This window comes from Lissotriton vulgaris, chromosome 5, assembly GCF_964263255.1.
Source record: "Lissotriton vulgaris chromosome 5, aLisVul1.2, whole genome shotgun sequence".
Lineage (NCBI taxonomy): Eukaryota > Metazoa > Chordata > Amphibia > Caudata > Salamandridae > Lissotriton > Lissotriton vulgaris.
Window position 1 is genome coordinate 6,834,552 of NC_141693.1, and position 19,828 is coordinate 6,854,379.

The 19,828-nt window shown below is 48.4% G+C and overlaps 1 protein-coding gene across 4 annotated transcripts in view; it reads left to right on the plus strand.

Annotated features, from left to right (window-relative positions):
* RXRB (retinoid X receptor beta) overlaps positions 1 to 15,817 on the plus strand; it is a 275,228-nt gene extending 259,411 nt beyond the window's left edge. For all 4 annotated transcript variants that reach the window (XM_086920651.1, XM_086920652.1, XM_086920649.1 and 1 more), the window contains exon 10: positions 11,163 to 15,817. In XM_086920651.1, coding sequence (XP_086776777.1) covers positions 11,163 to 11,310 — 148 coding nt within the window. In that variant the 3' untranslated portion in view covers positions 11,311 to 15,817. The remainder of the gene's footprint in view (positions 1 to 11,162) is intronic.
* The last annotated feature ends 4,011 nt before the right edge of the window (positions 15,818 to 19,828 follow it).

A 19,828-nucleotide genomic window follows, 5' to 3' on the forward strand; every position in this document is an offset into this window, starting at 1 on the left:
TGCGCGATAGACCTACAGGATGCTTACTTCCATGTGCCCATTGCTCACAAACACAGGAAGTTCCTGCGGTTCCAAGTCGGCACCAATCACTATCAATACACAGTACTCCCATTCGGGCTGAAGTCTGCGCCAAGGACATTCTCGAAGTGCATGGCGGTGGTAGCGGCACACCTGAGGAAGAACAAGGTGTTCGTCTACCCTTACTTGGACGATTGGCTGATCAAGGCATCCTCCTTCTCGGAGGCGCGAGCACACTTCCAGAAGACGTGCGTTCTCTTGAACAAGCTGGGGTTGCACATCAACATGGCCAAGTCTGTTCCGACTCCGGTCCAATGCATACAGTACTTGGGAGCCTCCATCAATACGCTGTCAGCAAGCGTGTCTCCTTCGGAAGAGCGACGGTTATCACTCCTTCGGAAGGCTCAGGCTCTTATGACGACTCCATCTACAACAGTGAGGACGGTGTCTTCTCTACTGGGATCGATGGCCTCTTGTATCTTCCTGACGCCACACGCACGGCTGCACATGAGACCGTTGCAGGAGTGCTTGGAGGACCAGTGGGATCAGAGGAAAGGATCTTGGGACGACAAGATTCGCCTATCGCTGCATGCTCTTCAGTCCCTGAAGTGGTGGTGTTCGGCGGAGAATCTCCTCAGAGGGGTCCCCTTTCACAAGGACATTCCCACGCAGACTGTCGTGACGGATGCGTCTCTTCTGGGATGGGGAGCGCACTCCGGGACGCTGCAGATCCAAGGCACGTGGTCACCAACGGAGGCCACGTATCACATCAATTTCCTGGAACTCAGAGCTGTTCACTTGGCGCTGAAGGCCTTTCTTCCGTCCTTCCGGACCAACTCTCTGCTTGTACAGACGGACAATACCACCACGATGTATTACCTCAACAAGCAGGGGGGCTCGAGATCACGCACTCTGTCACAGGAGGCGCAGACGATCTGGCACTGGCTCCTGGCCAGAGGACTGACGATAACGGCCACCCATCTACCAGGTGTGCAGAATGTTCAGGCGGACGCACTGAGCAGACTGCTTCAGGAAAACCACGAATGGGTCATAAACGACGAAGTACTAGGAGACGTCTTCGCAAGGTGGGGAACTCCAGATGTAGATTTGTTCGCCACCGCCGAAAACAGCAAGTGCAGAGACTTCGCCTCCAGGTACTTCCAACAAGGGACGCTGGGGAATGCGTTATGGATCGACTGGACGAACAGCTTTCTGTACGCCTTTCCTCCCATTCCACTGATTCCGGCGGTGCTCATCAAACTGGCCCGGTCCAGGGCTCGGATGATACTCATCGCCCCGGAGTGGCCCAGGCAGTGGTGGTTCACGGACCTGCTTCACCGGTCCCTCCTTCCTCACATTCGGTTGCCGTGCAGGCCGGACCTTCTCACGAAGTTCGGGGGACGGATGTTACACCCCAACCTCTCGTCTTTGAGTTTGGCGGCATGGCTCCTGAGATAGTGCAATATGGCCATCTGACTCTGCCCGATGATTGTATGGACATACTGAAGGAGTCTAAGAGGCCTTCCACTCGGACTTCATATGCTTACAAGTGGAAGAGGTTTTGTATCTGGTGCCAGTCTAAGAACCATGATCCTACGACCTGCAAGGAAGATGTCATCCTTCCTTACCTTTTACATTTGGCGCAGTCTGGCCTTAATGTCCATTCCATTAAAGTTCATCTTGCTGCGTTGACTGCCTACAGGAAATGCCCTTCACAGACTTCCTTTTTCCAGATCCCTGTGATCAAAGACTTTCTGGAAGGCTTGAAGAAAGTATTCCCTCCTGTCAGGCTTCCCTCGCCTTCATGGGAATTGAATGTGGTGCTGTCCAGGTTGATGAAGGAGCCTTTTGAACCTATTCATAAGGCTTCGTTGCAGCACCTGTCCTGGAAGGCGGCGTTCCTCGTGGCCATTACATCGGCCCGCAGGGTGAGTGAAATTCAGGCGTTGTGTTGTAATGAACCTTATACTGTATTTCATTCTGCTAAGGTTGTTATGCGTACTCACCCTAAATTTCTTCCCAAGGTTATTTCTGACTTTCACGTCAACCAGACTATAACTTTACCTACGTTTTTTCAGAACCCTTCATCCCCAGCGGAGAGATCTCTCCATTCTCTGGATGTTAGGAGGGTATTGAAATTTTATCTGGATAAAACCAAAGATATTCGTAGGTCTGACCAGTTGTTTATCAATTATGGATCGGTCAGGACAGGTCTTGCGACCTCTAAGCAGTCCATCTCCAGGTGGATTGTGTCCTGCATACAGTTGTGTTATCAGAAGGCTAATAAGACCTTAGGAGGTAAGCCTAAGGCTCATTCCACCAGGGGCAAGGCTGCCACGACAGCTCTGCTCCGTAACGTGCCGATTGCTGAAATCTGCAAGGCAGCCACTTGGAAGTCGGTTCATACCTTTGCTAAGCATTACTGCCTGGACACTGACGCCAGGGCAGACGCTCAGGTTGGGCAGGCTTCGCTGCGGAATTTGTTCGCACAGTAGTGGCATTATGTAATTACTCTCCACCGCCGCTTGTGGTGGGGATGGGCTTGCCATTCTATTCACTAGATTATGACTATACACAGAGATCCCCTACTACAGAAGGAGTAGTTTCTGTCCTGTAACTCCAGTTCTGTAGTAGGGGTATCTCTGTTATAGTCATAAGCGCCCTCCCTCCTCCCCGGTGGAGAATTCTTCATGTAAGCAATGCTGCAGGTCTGGCGTTGTATACGCCTTCAAAAAGAACTGAAAGTAAGTTGGACCTGCTATGCATTCTGGGATACTGGGAGAAGTCTAGAAGGTTCTCTTAAAGGCACAGTATCCTATTTAAGCCACATAATGGCAGCCTATGGGGCTTGTCTGTCCCTACCTTCCTCTCTATCATTCCTGAGTCTTTGACTGGGGGAGGCAGGTTTCTCTGTGGTAGAAACTAGCAGGCTGTGCTGTGTGTGGTGATTTTTTGGTGGAATTTCTAGTTGAAGTACTGGACAGTGTAGCCTGTGGATATAGGCTGCATTATTTGTCTTTAAATTCTCTCTTAAGTGTCTTTGCAGTTTCTGCATTATTTTGACAACTTAAGAGATTATTTTTGATTGCCGGGGTCCACGCACATGAGCGGGACTATTCACTAGATTATGACTATAACAGAGATACCCCTACTACAGAACTGGAGTTACAGGACAGAAACTACTCCTTCCTTAGAGATGTCAGTCAGGTACGCAAACCGTTCACCCTGGTAGTTTCTGATCCCAAGTACGGCCCAGGGTTCCAGCTTCTCCAAACTAGTAGGTGACCCGCTCTTGACAGTTTACGCAGTATTTCCATTTAGCATGGGATGTTGCGTATTCTTCCTGCGGCATAAAGTGGGTACTTGGGTACATTTCTTTTGGGACACTTTCCTGCAGCAGAGGTGAGGAGGGCAGTATATTTCTTACTGAAGTCACATGTTTGAGCTTCAACATCTGGTTATTTTTCCTTGTACGTTTCAGAGTGGAGCCTTTCATCATAACTCTGTACGTGCATGTATGCCTTCCCCGCCGCCCATAGGGTCTGAGTCTAAAATAAAGTGCTGCATTAACACTGTAGCACAAGAAGGGTACAAAGTTCCCCAATGTGAGTAGGAATATGAATCTATCGTAAAGGGAGTGGAAAAAAGGGCGGGGAATTTCCCTTTTCAGAACTAAAACCCTCACACACCCAGCAAGTTAGGTGTCCATTCCAATTCGACAATCCGCCCTATGTGTCTCAAGATTTACTCCCAGTAGAGCGCCACCTGCCTACACTCCCAAGTCAGATGAAATAAGTGTGCCTCCATGGCCCCGCACCTCCAACAGTTCCAATCAGGCTGGAGGCCCATGTGACAGAGCTGCTTCAGGGTGCGATAATTTCTGTGCAAGTAGTTGAAATGGATGAGCCTCAGCCTATAATTAGGAGATAAGTTCTCAAGTTGTGCGCAGCAGAAGCCCCACTGCTTTTCAGTAATGGCCATGCCTGCTTCCTGTTCCCACTCAGTTCTGAACGTGCTCGTTAATATTGGTGAGAGTTCCCATGTTATACTATATATGCGGGTGATCAGTTTGCGAGGGGAGCCATTAGATAACACATTCTCTGGCGCTGGCAATGGGGGCGGGGCCTTTGGGAATTCTGTGTAACGAGCCTTGCATGCCGCCCGCAATTGGTAGAACAGCAACATATCAGAAGCTGTTAGCGCCCCCGGGACACACATCTGCTGCTAGTGTATTAGAAATTCGTCATCTGGATAGAAATCCCCAGCTAAGTTTAGACCGTGTTTGTGTGCCCTTTCTGTCACCGCAGAAGAGGGTTGCCGCCTAGCGGCATCGACTGTGCATATAGCTCTGCGAGGCAGGCACGTTTAGCTATTTTCGACCAGGCCCATCTCGTCGCTACTACAGTATTTATGTCCAATGGGGATCTTTTGGATGGGTGTTATACAGTCTTATTAAAGGGAGTCGGAGCGGCTATATCAATCTCAATTGCCACATGAGGTATGATATGGGATGGGATGGTGCCAAAAGTGCACATACTGCGTCTGCGCACTATAGGCCTATAGTTCAAAGTCAGGGGGGAAGGCCGCCCTGACCGAAAGGAAGAGCCAGTAATTTCCAAGAGACCCTGGGCTGCCTACCCGCTCACACCAGCTCCAAAAAAGCAGATAGTAGCCGTTTGAAAAAATGAGTGTTGAAGGGCATGGGGATATTCACGAACAAATAGAGCAGTTTGGGCAGAATTACCATTTTACTTATAGCTGTGCGTCCCGTCAGGGAGAGTGGCAAATTTCTCCATCTCTGCACCTTACCTTCCACTCAGTCTGCCATAATTTGCTAGCCTTATTTCTTGAACTGATCCGCTGATCCATATACCCTGATACTTAACGCTGCCATCCGTCCAGGTTATGGGAAATTCCGTGTCACATCTGGCTGTGCCGTGAGTTAACGGCATCATCACTGATTTGGACCAATTGACCTTTATGCCTGTGAGACCACTATATCTGATAAATTACCGCATGAGCGGGTCAAAGTTGTCTACGGGGTTGACCATATAAATTGTCATGTCGTCTGCGTACATCGAGATGAGCTGACCCCTGGAGGTGAAACCCATACTGCGGTCCGTGTGGTGTTGCTGCAAGGGGTTCCATGGCCATTGCAAAGAGAAGCGGCGACAGAGGGTAGCCCTGTCTTGTGCCCCTCGATATGTCAAACTGTCCCGAAATCTGTCCATTTACTATCACACGTGCTGTGGGAGACTTATATAGGAGCTTGATTTGTCGGATGAATAGCGGACTGAACCCCATGTGGGTGAACAATACAAATAAAAACTTCCACTCAAGGGAATCCAATGCCTTAGTGGCATCTGAGCAGCCACCACCTGTACCCTGGGGTCTAAGTAATGAAGCAGACCAGAGAGGACTCAAATTATGTGACGTTGCACGACCGGGGACGAATCCCGATTGGTCAGATGGCTCTATTTGTGGGAGCATAGGTTTCATTCTTTCTGCCAGTAATTTAGCATATATTTTTGCGTCCAGATTGATCAAGGATAGGGTACGATAGGACTCTGGGGTCGATGGGTCCTTATCTGGCTTGAGGAGAGTTACTATCATGGCTTCCCTGAGTGTAGGCGGCAGCGTTCCCGTCTCCATGGCCTCCATATAGACATGATGCAATCTGGGAGCTGCTATGTATGTGTATTCGTTGGAAAAGGCAGCTGTTAACCCATCGGGGCCAGGGCTTTGTCAGCCAGCATGCCAGCGATCACACCTTTTACATCCTCTTTTGTGATGGGCAGCTCCATGTATTGTCTAGCACCGTCATTGAACCAAGCCAGTGCAATAATGTCCAAATAATCAGCAATATCCGCATCACTGGGGTCCGTGCGTGTTGTGTAGAGTGTTTTGTAATATTCCAACATTGTGTGGAGTATGACCTGCGGCTCTCTCACCATCCCTCCATCCAGCCCTTTTAGTTCCGTGATGTATTCTGCCCCACACGGTGCTTGCAGTAGCGAAGCTAATGTCTTGCCTGTTCTAGCGCCCTCTCCATATCGCCGCGCCTGGGCATATTTGTTTAGATATGCAGTTTCCCTTTCCGCTTCTTCTTGAAATGCTGTAAGTTTAGCTCTGATCTCAGCCTGGGTGGAAAGAAGCTGGATTTTTCCTATTGCTTCTTTCTAAACTGGCAATTTCCCTCTCCAGTCTGTCCAACGTGTTCCTTAAGGACCTTAGTACCCCCGTGTTGAGCCCCATGCAACTGCCACGCGCCGCCACCTTAAACGTTTCCCATAGGACACCCGGGGAGTCCACAGTCCCCTCATTCAATTCAAAATACTCAGACAATTTCTCCCTCAGTTCTTCTCTGAACACTTGGTCCAGTAATGCTCTCGATGGAAACCTCCAGCTGAAAGGATGCACATATTGCGGTGGTATTTCCAGCTGTACTCGCACTGGTGCATGATCGGAAAATGATCTTGGCAAGTGATCCGCTGCTAACACTCTTGCATGCATATCTTTGGACATCAACCAATAATCCTTGACCAGGCATTCCTGTGCACAGTCATACACGTGCCCTCTCGTCCATCTGGGTGCAGGGCCCTCCAAGTATCTACCAAGCATTCCTCAGTCATCAAGTCTCTCAACAGTGCTGCAGCATGAGGGTGGTGTTCGCGCTCCACTCCCTGTCTATCAGACATAGGGGATAGGACCACATTGAAGTCCCCTCCCCACATTAGTGCAGCCTGCCCACAAGACCGAATTTTCTGCCACACATCGCTAAAAAAATTCGGGCTGTCTGAATTGGGACCATACACATTTACAATCAGTACAGGGGTAGCACACAGCGTTCCCAACAAGATAGATCTACCCTCCTTATCTATATTGGATGTGCGTGTTTTCCACTGCAATCCCGTGCGGAGGAGGATAGCCACACCTCTGGCATAATTGGAGAAAGGTGCCTCCCATCGATGATGTTTGAGCATATTGGTATTAGTAGAGGCTAAGTGGGCTTCCTGCAGTAGGCAGACACCCACCCCATCAAATAGGAGTGCATCAGCCTTGCCTTACGTCGGTCATTCAACCCTCTAATAACCCAAGATAAGCAGTTTATGAACTTAGTAGGGACTCCCATTACAAAGTAGGTTCAATTGAATCAACCTCCCCAGTGCCACCATCCTGCCTGGTGAAGAACATCAAGTCAGGGCATACACCCCGTTGGGGCACGCATAGAGACGCCTCGAGGAGGCAGATCAGGGACATGTGAGTGAGCTGGAACATAGGACTAGCGCGATTCTGAGGCAGAGCAGGCAATAAAACAAGCAAACAACTTACATCCCCCCCTCCCGGTCCAACCCCCCAAACTGGTTGAGCATACTTCATCCAAACCCCGACTTCCCTACCCGCCCCACCCACACCATACGCCAGTGCAGCGCCAGCGTCAACGAAGAAAGTGGATCTGCCAGGGCCCTGAACCCGCAGCTTGGCTGGGTATATCAGGGCATACTTTGTACCAATCTGCTGGAAGATTTTTGTGGCCGGGATAAATTCCCTGGGGGCCGCCTGCACCTGCAAAGTGAAGTCTGGGTAGAGCGCAATGTTATTGCCATTGTACTGAATTGACCCCTTCTCCCTGGCGAGACACAAGATGATGTCGCGGTCCCTATAGTTGAGCACACGTGCGAAGATGGGTCTAGCTGGAGCACCCGGCTTAGGCCTAGTACCCAGTGTTCTGTGTGCCCTTTCAATGAGAAACATGGGGGTCAAGGCGGACCCAAACAGATCTCTGAACATAGTCTCCACATATTGTGCCATGTTTTGAATGTCTGTGGATTCCGCAATGCCTGTGATATGTATGTTATTACGTCTCTATCTCGCCTCCAAATCCTCGTTCTTTTGTTGGATCAGGGCCAGAACCTTGTCCATACCCTTCACTTTCTTCTCAATTTCAGTGTGAATTTCTTCCGTTTCGATCACACGTGTTTCCAGCACACTGACCCTCCCATCCTGCTTGTCCATCCGCTGTGTAATCCTATCCATACGATCCGCGAGAGTGTCCATTTTGGAATCTGACATGCAAGCCCGCCTTTAGCTCTTGAAACATGGCCCTAATGTCCTCCGCCAGCAGTTGGCCCTGAGCGCCGTCCTCCGCTGGCTCACGCCCTGGTGCGCCCGCATCTTGCTGTTTTCTCGTTTTTTTTATCGAACGTTAATTTAGGCTGTCTGGTCTCCGGCTTGCCCATTGTGAGTGATCAGTAGGTGCCCCTCCGCTTAAAAGGAGGCCAAACAGTGTGACATCCTCCCACAACAAGAGCCCCAGGTGGCGTTGCCCAGAGCGGTCGTCGTCCTGCCAGCACAACTACATCTGCATCATTTCCCTAAGGCCCAAGCCTGCTGCGCAGTGATCGTATATTGGAAAGCAAGGTAAGGCAAACACAAGTCACACCGCACGACCATCTGCAGTATGCCCGCCCCAGGTTGCCCGCACCTCAGTGTGCAGGGAGAACGGACAAGACCTCGGCGGTGTCCAGAGCGACACACGGGCGTAGTGGCACTCACCAGAATCAGAGCCAGAAACAATGATAGAGATCAGTGGCAGGCCGCAGACGGGCCCGGGATTCGCAGTACGGGCAGGAGCACTCCCAGCTGCAACACGGATTAGCAGTGTATGTCCGGGCACAGCTACTGTTGGATCGCTAGGCTCATCATTGGACCTCACATAGGTCCATTATGTACAGTACGCAGATGTGCAATCATGCGGGCCGCCGACATTCACAGCGCGACCCCGAAATGCAATGTGTATTTTAAGCACCAAGAGGAAATACAGGCCAGATCGTCTTAATATATCATTGGAGTCTGGGAGATGAATATATTGTCAGCCGGTAAACATGTGAGCAGAACAAGCGGCTGTTGCTTCCTTTTGCGCCGTCCCGGCGATCTTAGTAACACAAAATGGCGGCTACAGTCAACGTATATCGCCTCTGGTGCCACCGACTCACTTGCCAAATTCTTTGCGGGCCTCAAATGTACCATCCGCCATGGGCTAAGAACTGCAAGGTATCGCCCATACACCACAATTCAGCCCTCCATGTGCGCGGTGCTGCTAGTGATAGTCTCTGTGCTTTCAGGGCAAGATCTGTCCCGGCTCACCGTTTCTCCTTGGCGTCCGTAGTCGGTCGACTGTGCCGCCATGCATCGCCTGCCTCCGTTGCCACGATAGTGTCTGGCCAGCGGTCCCGCAGTAGCAGTTTCGTTGAGTCGTGTGGGCTCCCGCTTCCGACCTCAGTTTCCGTGGCGCCACACAGGCAGTATCCGAGCCGCCGCTCTCTTCTCCGTCATCAGATCCGCAATTCGAGGCCCCGGCTCCAGCTCTCTGCATTGGCTCGCCACAGGCCAGGGCCCGCGACAGTTATCACACCTCCAGGTCGTTCAGATCGCTCCCGATCGCCACGCCGGACGATGGGGGTGGGGGGGTGGCGTCCATTCAGTCCTAGACAGTTAGCAAAGGACAAGTTTCGGCGTGTAAAGCTCTGATGATTGCCGGATATTCGGCTCAGCCGGCGGAGCTGCAAGATCAAGCAGCCCCCTAGGCTGCATGTTCTTTGTGAAAAAATCTGCAGGAGCTTTAGAATTCATAATTTGTAATAATTGTATTCATTGTGCTTCTTCTTGAGGTACATCTGTTTAAACAGGAAGTCTTCTGCATGGCTCTGGAGAGCGTGCTTCCCTGCACTATGTTGACCTCGCAAGTCAGTGGAAAGATACTGCAGGTTTTTTTAATCTCTGTGGTGAGAATGAGTCGTGTGTTCACTGAGGGCCTCCCTGTTTACATGGATTGAGACCTTAAAGCTTGGTCCTGAGTTTGAGTGCGCTTTCATGCCGCATGCCTCTTTTACAGACCTTGGCTGCTGTCCACGCTAACTAGCTTGTGGTAGACTGACAGTGGTGGCAGCATTAACCTATACTCCGCGGTACCTGTACCCATTAGGAGGGGTTGGCTAACAGCTTTCTCCTAGTAAAATTTTGTATGTGGGTCCTTTTCACCTCTACTATGTCCGAGTTGTGTGTTTTGAGAGCCAGTGGTTCGTTCTGTGAGGATGATGAGCCGATGTGTTTAATGTGAGCTGAGCTGCTCTCTGTTCTGATTGACGCACTCTGGTTCAGAATATGCCTATTATGCTCAATCTTCAAACGAGACTGGGAAGGAGAGCAAGTTTCTCGTTCGTCTGCAGCTGTGAAGATCAAGCAGAATAGGCATATTTGGAACCGCCTTCCCGGCATTTGGATCACAAGGCTTACTCGTAGCTACATTATCTTTCTCGCGTATTGAGGATCGCACTGATACTGTTGAGGATGCAGCTTTACAACTCAAATACAGAACACGCCCCTGAGGAAAGGACCCCAGAGTCCCGAAATGCATCGGGCATCGTATTAAAATTATGACAACCTGTTACTGTAAAGACTGCAATTCCATGTACACAATTTTGCTTGCATTGTAAAAAATACAGCAGTAATTCGTATGTTCTTTTTGTTAACCTGTTAAGCGCGCCACAAATTCCGCCCCAGTGCGGACGTTTGATTGCGCTAACGGGATCCGGACGTCCAACGGTCGTGCGCAGCACTAGCGAGGTAGTGCACGCGACGACCGTTGGACGTTCGCAGCACTGAACAGGTTAAGAATCAAATACAACAAACAAGATGTATTCAATATGATTTTTCAATGAATAATAATTTGCATAAGATACAAAATAGTGGAGTGTTTTTATTGGCTACATGGGTTGTTTTAGGATTCTCTTGAGATAAACAGAATGGTTAGTTCTAAGGGAATAGTGCTCACTGCAGTCAGGATTTTCATCCTGTTAGATTATCAGTTAATGTTTCGCACATGCTGTCAACATGTTGCAACAGTGATGCACCCATAAAGAAAAGGTTTATGTAAACCAAGTAATAGTTATAAGAAAAGGTTTGTTAGGTGTGCTCGTACTCCTCATAATTCAGTTTGTTTGTTAAACATGTCCCTGGAGGGCCTTGATTTGGGGGGGGGGGGGTGCGGGGGGCAGTATTGTTATTGAGGCAGTTGCCTACTGTTCAAGGTAGCTGCTTCTTCCATTATTTTGGTTGCTGATCTCTTCTGTCTCTTGCTCTAGGTTTGCGAAGCTGCTGCTCCGTCTTCCGGCTCTCCGCTCCATTGGGTTGAAGTGCCTGGAGCATCTGTTCTTCTTCAAGCTAATCGGAGACACCCCAATTGACACCTTCTTGATGGAAATGCTTGAGGCACCTCACCAGCTCTCCTGAAAATAGAAGGATGGACTTTGCCACAGCAAGGAGTCGCGAACAGACGATACCTCCCATGTCCCCTGCCATGTAACCCCTTGTTGAAGAGGAAAGCCTTTTCTCTGCATGCAGTGCACACACTCCGGTTACCAAAATGGAAAATCCATCTCCGTGATGCTCCGAGGGCCACGTAAAGGACCTGTAGAAGTTCCTTAACAGTTGGCTCCCACAGACTAAGACTTGTCTTACTGACAGGCAGGCGTGCATCACTGAGGCTTCAATACATACTACTTATAGACTAAGGCCTTTCACCATTACTCTTGGAAATGGCACTCTCATGACATAGCTTACCACATCCTCACGGGTGAAGGATCTGGCACTCTGGGCGACTAAACCGCTGAATTTGTTAACCTGATCGAAGGACCTTCTTTAGCGATCTGGGCGGAGAGCCACAACTAGCCTTGCCAAGACGGTGAGGAGGATGCAAAATGGTGTATCTCAACTGTGCCACATTTATCTAGCTCTTTCCCTCCCTGTGCTCCGTTTAGGTGAGGACTAATGATAGCAGGAGTTGCATCAGCAGAGAAGGTGGACCACGGCAGCTGGGGGCAGCTGGGCCTGTATCTAAAGAAGATATGAGCTGATGGCTTCGAGCGATCCGCAAATGAACAATGGGGATTAATGGCTTCAGCTAGTCTATAGCTTGTGATACGAACTAATGGGTTTTGGGGTCCTAGGTAGTACATATGGATCGGCGACTGCAGAGACTTGGAAAATAGATCCATCAGCCTAATAGCTACACATAATTCATATATGTGCTTGTAAGGCTGCATGCAGCGCACCCATGGTTAGTCTTTTTCTGCAGACCTTCATACATCCAAAGTAGGCTGACTTCTGCAGGGGTTGGGCTAGAGAGCCACACAGAGGTCTTCGCAGAGTCCACGCTTGGACTGATGGACAAGAAGCACCTTCTAGAGGCGTCCATACATGTTAGCCCTCTTCTGAGGCAGTGAGGAATGCATTAAAGATGATGCTCAATCGGAAGGTTATGTAGGGGACCTGCAAAGTTTGCAGGAAGGTCTCAGAGGGAGGCTTGAGGGGGTGAAAGAAGCAGGGGGCAGGGGAGGGGGGGAGGGGGGAGTCATAGAAGGAATGTCCATGGAGGTCATGGAGCAAATAAAAGATCATAGTGGGATATTGCAAGGAGGCTCAAACAGAGGAAGCGCATCGAGCCTCATGGCCGATATAACAAGGAGTGCAGACTCTAAATGAGTCCATTCTATCAAAATATTGGTTATTGTTTACACGAAGAGGAATTTAGAAGGCGTTGCTGAATTGAGCATTCAGACAGCAAATCGTAAAGGAGGTCTAGTCTGCTTTGAGTGGAGTGTTTAAAAGGAGAAATGGTTGCTTGATGGGACTCCCTTTGTTTTTTTCACCCTCCATTATATCTGCCCTGTCTCATCCTTGACAACTGGGTCTTTTCTCGTCATCAACAGAAGCTGCCGTTCATCATCCCAGCCCTGCCATGTTTATCTGAACCCAGACTCGCCTCTTCCGAGCATGAGGCATCTCGTCAACCCAGCACTTGTCCTTGACCATAACCCTATTGCATCTCCTCACAAGACCTATTTGTATTGCACTTTTTCAGTTCATCAAGTATATCCTCTGCCTAATGCCCTGAATCTTACAATACTTTCCTGTCACCCTAGCTTGAACGTGTAATTTGTCTCATCTTCTTCTCAGCCGTAACTTAACATGTTTCTTTAGCCCCTACTCCTCCCTTGTCAGTTGTCATCCCTGTCACTTTTTTCCAAATACTTAGTTTTTATTCCATTCATATCTTTTTATCAGATTTACATTGCATTTTAGCTCCATGAACACTTCACCCTTACCCCAGGGCCCATTAACGCTTCCTCAAATCTTTTATCCCCCTTAACCTTCCCCACTCGCTGATCCCATGGTTCGTGTTACTCATGATTTTGTCAGTGCTTTTATACTTCTTGTACCTGGTCCTCTTCCTTTTATATGGCTTCAGTATCCTCTCCAGAGGTTCATCTAGTAACACTCTGCTTTCTCTTAGACGGTGTTCGAGTCCTGAAGGTACAGTGATGCAGAGGATGTAAAGGACCCTCCCTCAAGTACCACTTTAGAGTGATTCTCTATTTCCCTTGTCTGATATTTCCTTTTCAAAATGGGTACCTTGTCACAGACCTGAAGTTCAATGTTTGGATAGACGTTGGTCTTCCTGAGAGCCTCACAAACACCCAGGTAGACCTGTAGAGGTGGCGCTGGGAATTAAACATCTTAATGGTTTTTATTTTAATTATTCAGAGTGCTCATTGATCAGGATTGTTTTTTAAACATTTGAAGCCTTATCTCAGCAGTCCCTAGATAGCCAGTCTTGTTGGAGATGCACTGGGATCAGAAGGAAGTCTTTTCGTATCTAGGCCCCTTAAAATGCTGCTGATGGGTTAGCTTAGTGCCAGCTTTTAACTACTTTTAATCTTGACTCGAGGGGGTATGGGGGGGCCCTAATGAGAGTGTATGAGAGGTGGGTTTAGCTTCCCTGTGCTTTGTTTGCCAAAAGAGGTACTCGTGTAGGCCTACTATTCGTCTCCCAAGTTGGAAGTTGCTGGTTCCGTTTCAGGAGCAGAGGATGGCCGGGTGCTCTGGCTTCGAAGGTTGGGTTCTTCATATTATGCTTGTGAAAGCACTCTGACACTTGACTCCCCACCCACTATTTTCCATTGATTTTTTTTCTTTTTAGTCATACAGGGAGCAGGTTTGATGTAAGGTGGAGCTACCCTGGACTGTGTACCATCGTGCAAGACCTGGGTGCTTTATGTAGGAGTATACGGCTCGGTTGACTCCAAAACTGCAAAGATGATAGATCAGCAGCAGTTTGTTTGATGCTTGAAGGCTGAGTGGCTTGGGTATTATGGGGCGATTTTAAAATAAAGGATTCGCACGTTTCAACAGTTATTTACTTCTACTGGTAGGGGAAACCTTTTTTGTAAAATGGATGTCTATATTTTATACACCAGCCTGTGTGCTCGCTCATCTGATACCATAGAATAATGCAACACGAAAGCCTGGATCCCCAGAAAGGATCACTTTGGTGAGATTACATTAAGAGGGAAGGGTCAGTGCTCCATGGCATACACATTTTTTACAGGAATTACCTGTATTCTGGTTCTCCAGCATGGATTGTATAGAGCCTTACTGCAGCGGCTGATGGCTGGATCCCACAGAGACTGGTGTTCTATTGTGATTTCAGTGGAAGGGGAGAAGAGAGACGACTGTTTAATTAAAACAAATAATACCAATGAGGTTAACACTTCACAGGTCTGTCATTCATTTTTCCCCCTAACTAATGAAATAGGAGAACTATGCTTCGGCTCTATTGTTGGGTATTTAAAAAATGTTATTAGCCATCACTGTATATGCCTTTCTCCAAGGTGTTGAAGGTTTTCCAGTTACCATTGTAAGAAATTATCTATTTGGCACGCAGATGTCACTAGTCACTTTTAAAGATCCTCCTTTTGTGAATATCTGGGCTATGACGCAATCTGCCCCTTAAAGAGTGGTTTGCAAAAGCTGCCCAGTGCTGATGCACACCACCATTGTCTGTGCGTCATGTCAGCATAGTCTATGCTGCTTACAGGAAGAGCGTGCAGGTGATGTGCTAGCTTCTTCTTCCACAACCAAACATGGGTAAAAGAGAACTTAACTTTTTGCGCAAAGTAAAGCAGTGTTGTCCATAAAGAAGGGACTCGTCTGCTTCCCCCCTACTTATCCCCTTGACAGCCAGCCGGTCTGCTTATACGATTTGTATAGTGTGATAGGTGGAGAAATGGAGTTGGTTCTGAGCTTGAATAATTGAATCACTCAAACAGCAGTTGTATAGTGCAGCACTGTCGTCCCTAGGGGTATCTGGGTGCTGTCTGTCGAAGAGCCAGGTCTTGAGTCTTTAAGTCTGCGAGGAGGCTGTACGAAGCTGGAGGGGAAAGTCGTTCAGGACTTGGCAGCGATGTAGGAGAAGGAGCGGTCTACGCTGCGTCTGCAGGGAGTGTGTGCGAGGGTGAGTAAAGAGGAGTGCAGGTGTCTAGCGGATTGGTGGAAGTTCTTCAGAGTATTTTATGATGCATTGACATCACCGTTAAAAAAAAATCTTTCTATATTTTTTATCCTTTGCTAGGCAGGTGGTTGAGACAATCTGGGATTGCCCTCTGGCTTCCATAAGAATTGAGGGAGGGGAGGAATATGGTGGGAGGGCCTGTAGCCCTTTACTTTTCAATTCCAGAGTACCACTGTGGTGTATGTCCCACACTTTTGAGGGATGTAACCATCTCCCCACATTCGCCTGCCTCTAGGTTTTACACTTTGTATTTTGATTGTATGAAACAAAAGATGATCTGATTTTGATTTGTGCAATTCTGCTGCTGCTGCATGATTCCGTTTCTCTCTCTTGTTTTAACCCTTCGAGTTGCTTTCTGAACATTAAAGAGCGGATCTAGCACTGAAACTGCCTCCTGGCATGACCTTTCATTACTGCTACAGAATCCAATGCAAGCAAGAAGTATTGTATTCAATGTAACGGTGAATGTTGTTGAACTAAACCACAGTGAAGCCAGTTCTTTGTGCCCTGGGCCCGTCAGTGTTTCCTGTGTTCATACCCAGTCCATCAGTGGGAAAGAGTTGCCAGACAAAGAAATGCAAAGTGTCAAAGTTGCATATAAATCAGCCTAGGGTTTTTTGGTAGCCTGGTAGCCTGGTAGAAAGGTGAGACCTCTCTGACTTTGAACCTCTTTACTGGAGTTACCCACACAGATCCTTAAAAGAAATCTGCAAACTTTTTACCCGAATTTGAACAAAGATCTGACAATGTTCAAAATAGAATGTCAAAGGTAAGCCCTTAACAGTACGTTTGTTGTCCAGTTTAACCTGGCTACCCTAAAATTGGTGCAAACTGGAGATTAAGGATAGTTGGGAAAACCGCTACAGCGCTGTTACTGCAGGAGGGGCTGGATGCTAGATGTAGCCGACCCCCACAGCAAGTACCCCGGACTACCAGTTTCCAGGAGCTCCATCTTGGAACTTGCTGTGTAAATGTTTGGTGAAAGCATCCTCTGTATCCAAATGTTTAGCAGCATGTGGTGCTGTAGATGACATGCTTTGCAAACTCCTTCCCTCAAGTGGTGGGGTGGGACGTTGTACGTTTTTATTAGAAGTCAAGGATTTGGTTTTAATATGACTTGTGATCCCTCCATCGGAATCCACTATGAACCAGGGCATATATTGCACCTCAGATTGATCATCCCCCACCCCACTCCCCTCCCCCCCCATTAGGCTTGGACATACGTTTTAGAGCTCTAGGGCCATCGTGGTGTGGAGAGAAACCCCCTCATCTCGTCTCACTGGTATTTCCACACCCAACATATGAAGACATTGTGCGAATCGAATCAGAAACTTGAAGGTAGGTTTGGGTGAGGGTGGGTTATGGAGAATGTGTGTTTTAAACTTATCCAAACTGCATTAACAAGTTCCTGTGGGCAGACCAGCACCTGCCTCACAAAGGGACACTAGTAATTATCCTGTTCGGCTTGTTGTCTTTGGCTGTAAAGAAAAGAAAAACAAACATCCGGTATTGAATGGGAATAAAGGTGGGCACTTACAGAATGCAGCAAAGAGTCTCTCCCACAGCAGGCATTGAAGGAACGTATTCCGATGCAGAAATTGACGGGCCTCCAATATCCCATAAGGCTCAGTGGGAGCAGAATTCAGTGTTTCATTCAATGAATCCAACTTCTTAAAAAATAAATAAATCCCAGAGCCCCCAATGGAGCCCACTGCCAAGTCTGTCTTGGCTTCCCCAGTCAACACCATTTGAGGCATCTCCCACTGTGCTTCGAACTCGAGCCTTATTTCCAAGGCAGAGGACTGCCTCTAGAGAGCCACAGCGCAAGCTCAGGATACCATGGGTGGAGAAAAAGTATAAGCTGATTTCAGGCGACCCTCTCGTATATCTGGGACCACGCTTCACTTGATTCTCAGGTGATCTGGACCGCTTGCGAAAGGGCTTTCACACAGTGAGTGTGGCTCTGCTTCACTCTAGCAGCAAATGGATCAATGCTGCTGGCAAAAGGGTAGCTGTGGATGCTCGCTCCTCCGTGGCTAATAGCACACTTTTTCAGCTCCTGTCTCGATAGAACACATACTACTATTGGTAAAACACATTACGGGAACATGCAAGTGTGGAAAGAAGCTCCTTCATGGTCGGCTTGTACATCAACATCAGGTGTACCCTGGACCCTGCTGAACTTTCCTCCTGAGAGACCACCACTAGAATTCTTACCAGAAGGCATGCATTGGTGACAGTCTCTGGATTCCGACCAGGAGGCCAGCAATAACCTAATATTCCTTTTAAAGTTGTGCAGTGGTTTATAGTTGATTGAATATTCAAAGATCAACAAGGACACTGACACAGCCAAAGCAATAGGAGCACTCTAACCCCAGCCGAAAAGATTGGGGGAAGGGTCAATGGCTCCCTCACAATGCCCTCTGTATCAACTGCAATAGTACTGTTTGAAGCATGCGTGGCTTTGGATACACATACTGTGCATACCCTTAAACATCTAGTGTTGGGTGTGGATGTGTGCAAGTTGTTTTGCTTCGAAGAATTCTTCTCCAGTCATGTGGGTGTGACCACCTCTTACAGGTGATGTGCATTGTGGTCATCAGCTCCATTGTTCAGTTGTTTTCTTTCCGCTGTCTGGTTCGGATGTGTTATCCAATATTATAGGTATCTTTCATAGGTTCACATGCCTAAATCATGCCCCGTCGTCTGGGTGGGAGTCCCCGGTACATAAAAAGAGTAATGTCATATAGACCTATACATCGTAATAAGCCAGAGGCCTCTCATTAGTAACATATCCATGTCCTTTTGTAAAAAGGACAAACTTTGGCCAAGAGCCAATCAGATATCACCACCCTCTAGAACCTTCCTGGAAGGAGCCCTAGTCCCTCAGATTTTCTACCACACGTCGTGCTAAGGGAGTCTCCTCTGAGCTCTGCTCAGTTTTTCTGGTATTCTTTACCTTTTTCAATATTTTTCTCTCAAATTGTTCTCTGTGAGGAGTTCTTCAGTTGAACATGGCTGACACTCCTAAAAAAGGGCTATTTAGATCCTGTGCCTCCTGTGGAAAAAAGAGGCTTCACGTTGATGACAGACATGAGGACTGCCTTTACTGTCTCTACCCTGACCACTCTGCAAAGGATTGCAAGGTCTGCCGCACTTTTTAGACCAAAACTCCGAAGGACAGAGAGGGACGCCTGCTGCTCTGGCTCCAGAGACTTAAGGACAAGGACCGGGTTGTGTCTTCAGGGGAGAGTGAGTGTTCCATCACAAGTATTCATTCCTCTCCCAAAAAGCCTAGAACGTCATCCTCAGGACCATCTTTGGAGCCACCTCAAAAGAAGACGCCCAAGTCTTCAGAGGTTCGTTCATAGGCCATGGCTGAGAAGGTTTCTCTTCAGGATACTACCTTCAAAAGACCTCTTCAGTGGTAGCTGTAACAACGTCGACAACAACAATCTCCACATCAATGGCATCGTCGTTCTCGTCGATGACTACTTCTGCCTCGTCGTCGACGGGTAAGTCCATTCCATCTGTAATAATAATAAAAAAAATCGACGAAGCCCCCTTCGATGGGCGCTTCCTCGTCGACAAAACAAAAATCGTCGACGACAAAAGCCCCATCGACGTCGATGAAACCTTCTTCATCGTCGACGACAGTGAAGCCTCCGTTGACGGTTCCATCGTCGACGAGAACGAAGCAGTCGACGAGACCATCGACGACGTCTCCAGCGTCGACGCTGCCGCCGCCGAACAAAACACCATAGACGATCTGCCGTCGACAGTTCCATCGTCTACGAGGGCGCCGCCGTCGACGCCTGCTATAACCGTCGACGACCATACCGTCGACTGGCTCGCCGACGACAGGATCACCTTCATTGAAGTACTCGTACACACACTTCAGGATAACTAAGCGTACTTCGACACCAGAATTGGCGTCACCAAGTAGAGTCCAGCCACTGCCACCGGCTCATTTGTTGGACACGGAGGATTCTGAGGATGGCTCACTGTTTCAGACAGCTACCAACCCATCAGAACTTAACATTAAAATCCATGAAAGTTCTGAGTGTGAAGACCTGGATCAGGAAGGAATTAATTTCCAGGAGGAATATCACTCTACTCCACCTTCACAACCTATGGTGTCTTCCAACATCCATAGTGACGGATTTACAATTTCTCATTGCGGATTATAAGCAGTGGTTTCCTTCCAATCCGCCTCCTCAAGTAGGGCTGCAACCAAAACTTGTGACACCTACCCCTCCACCTCGCCCTAGGCCGCCTCCGCTGGTCATTCAACCGGACACTGCTTATTTGCCTCCTTTACGGTCTTCTGATGATGAAGAGGAAGGAGGAGCACAAGACGAGGAGGAACAGCAAGAAGAAGAAGAACTGCAGGAAGAC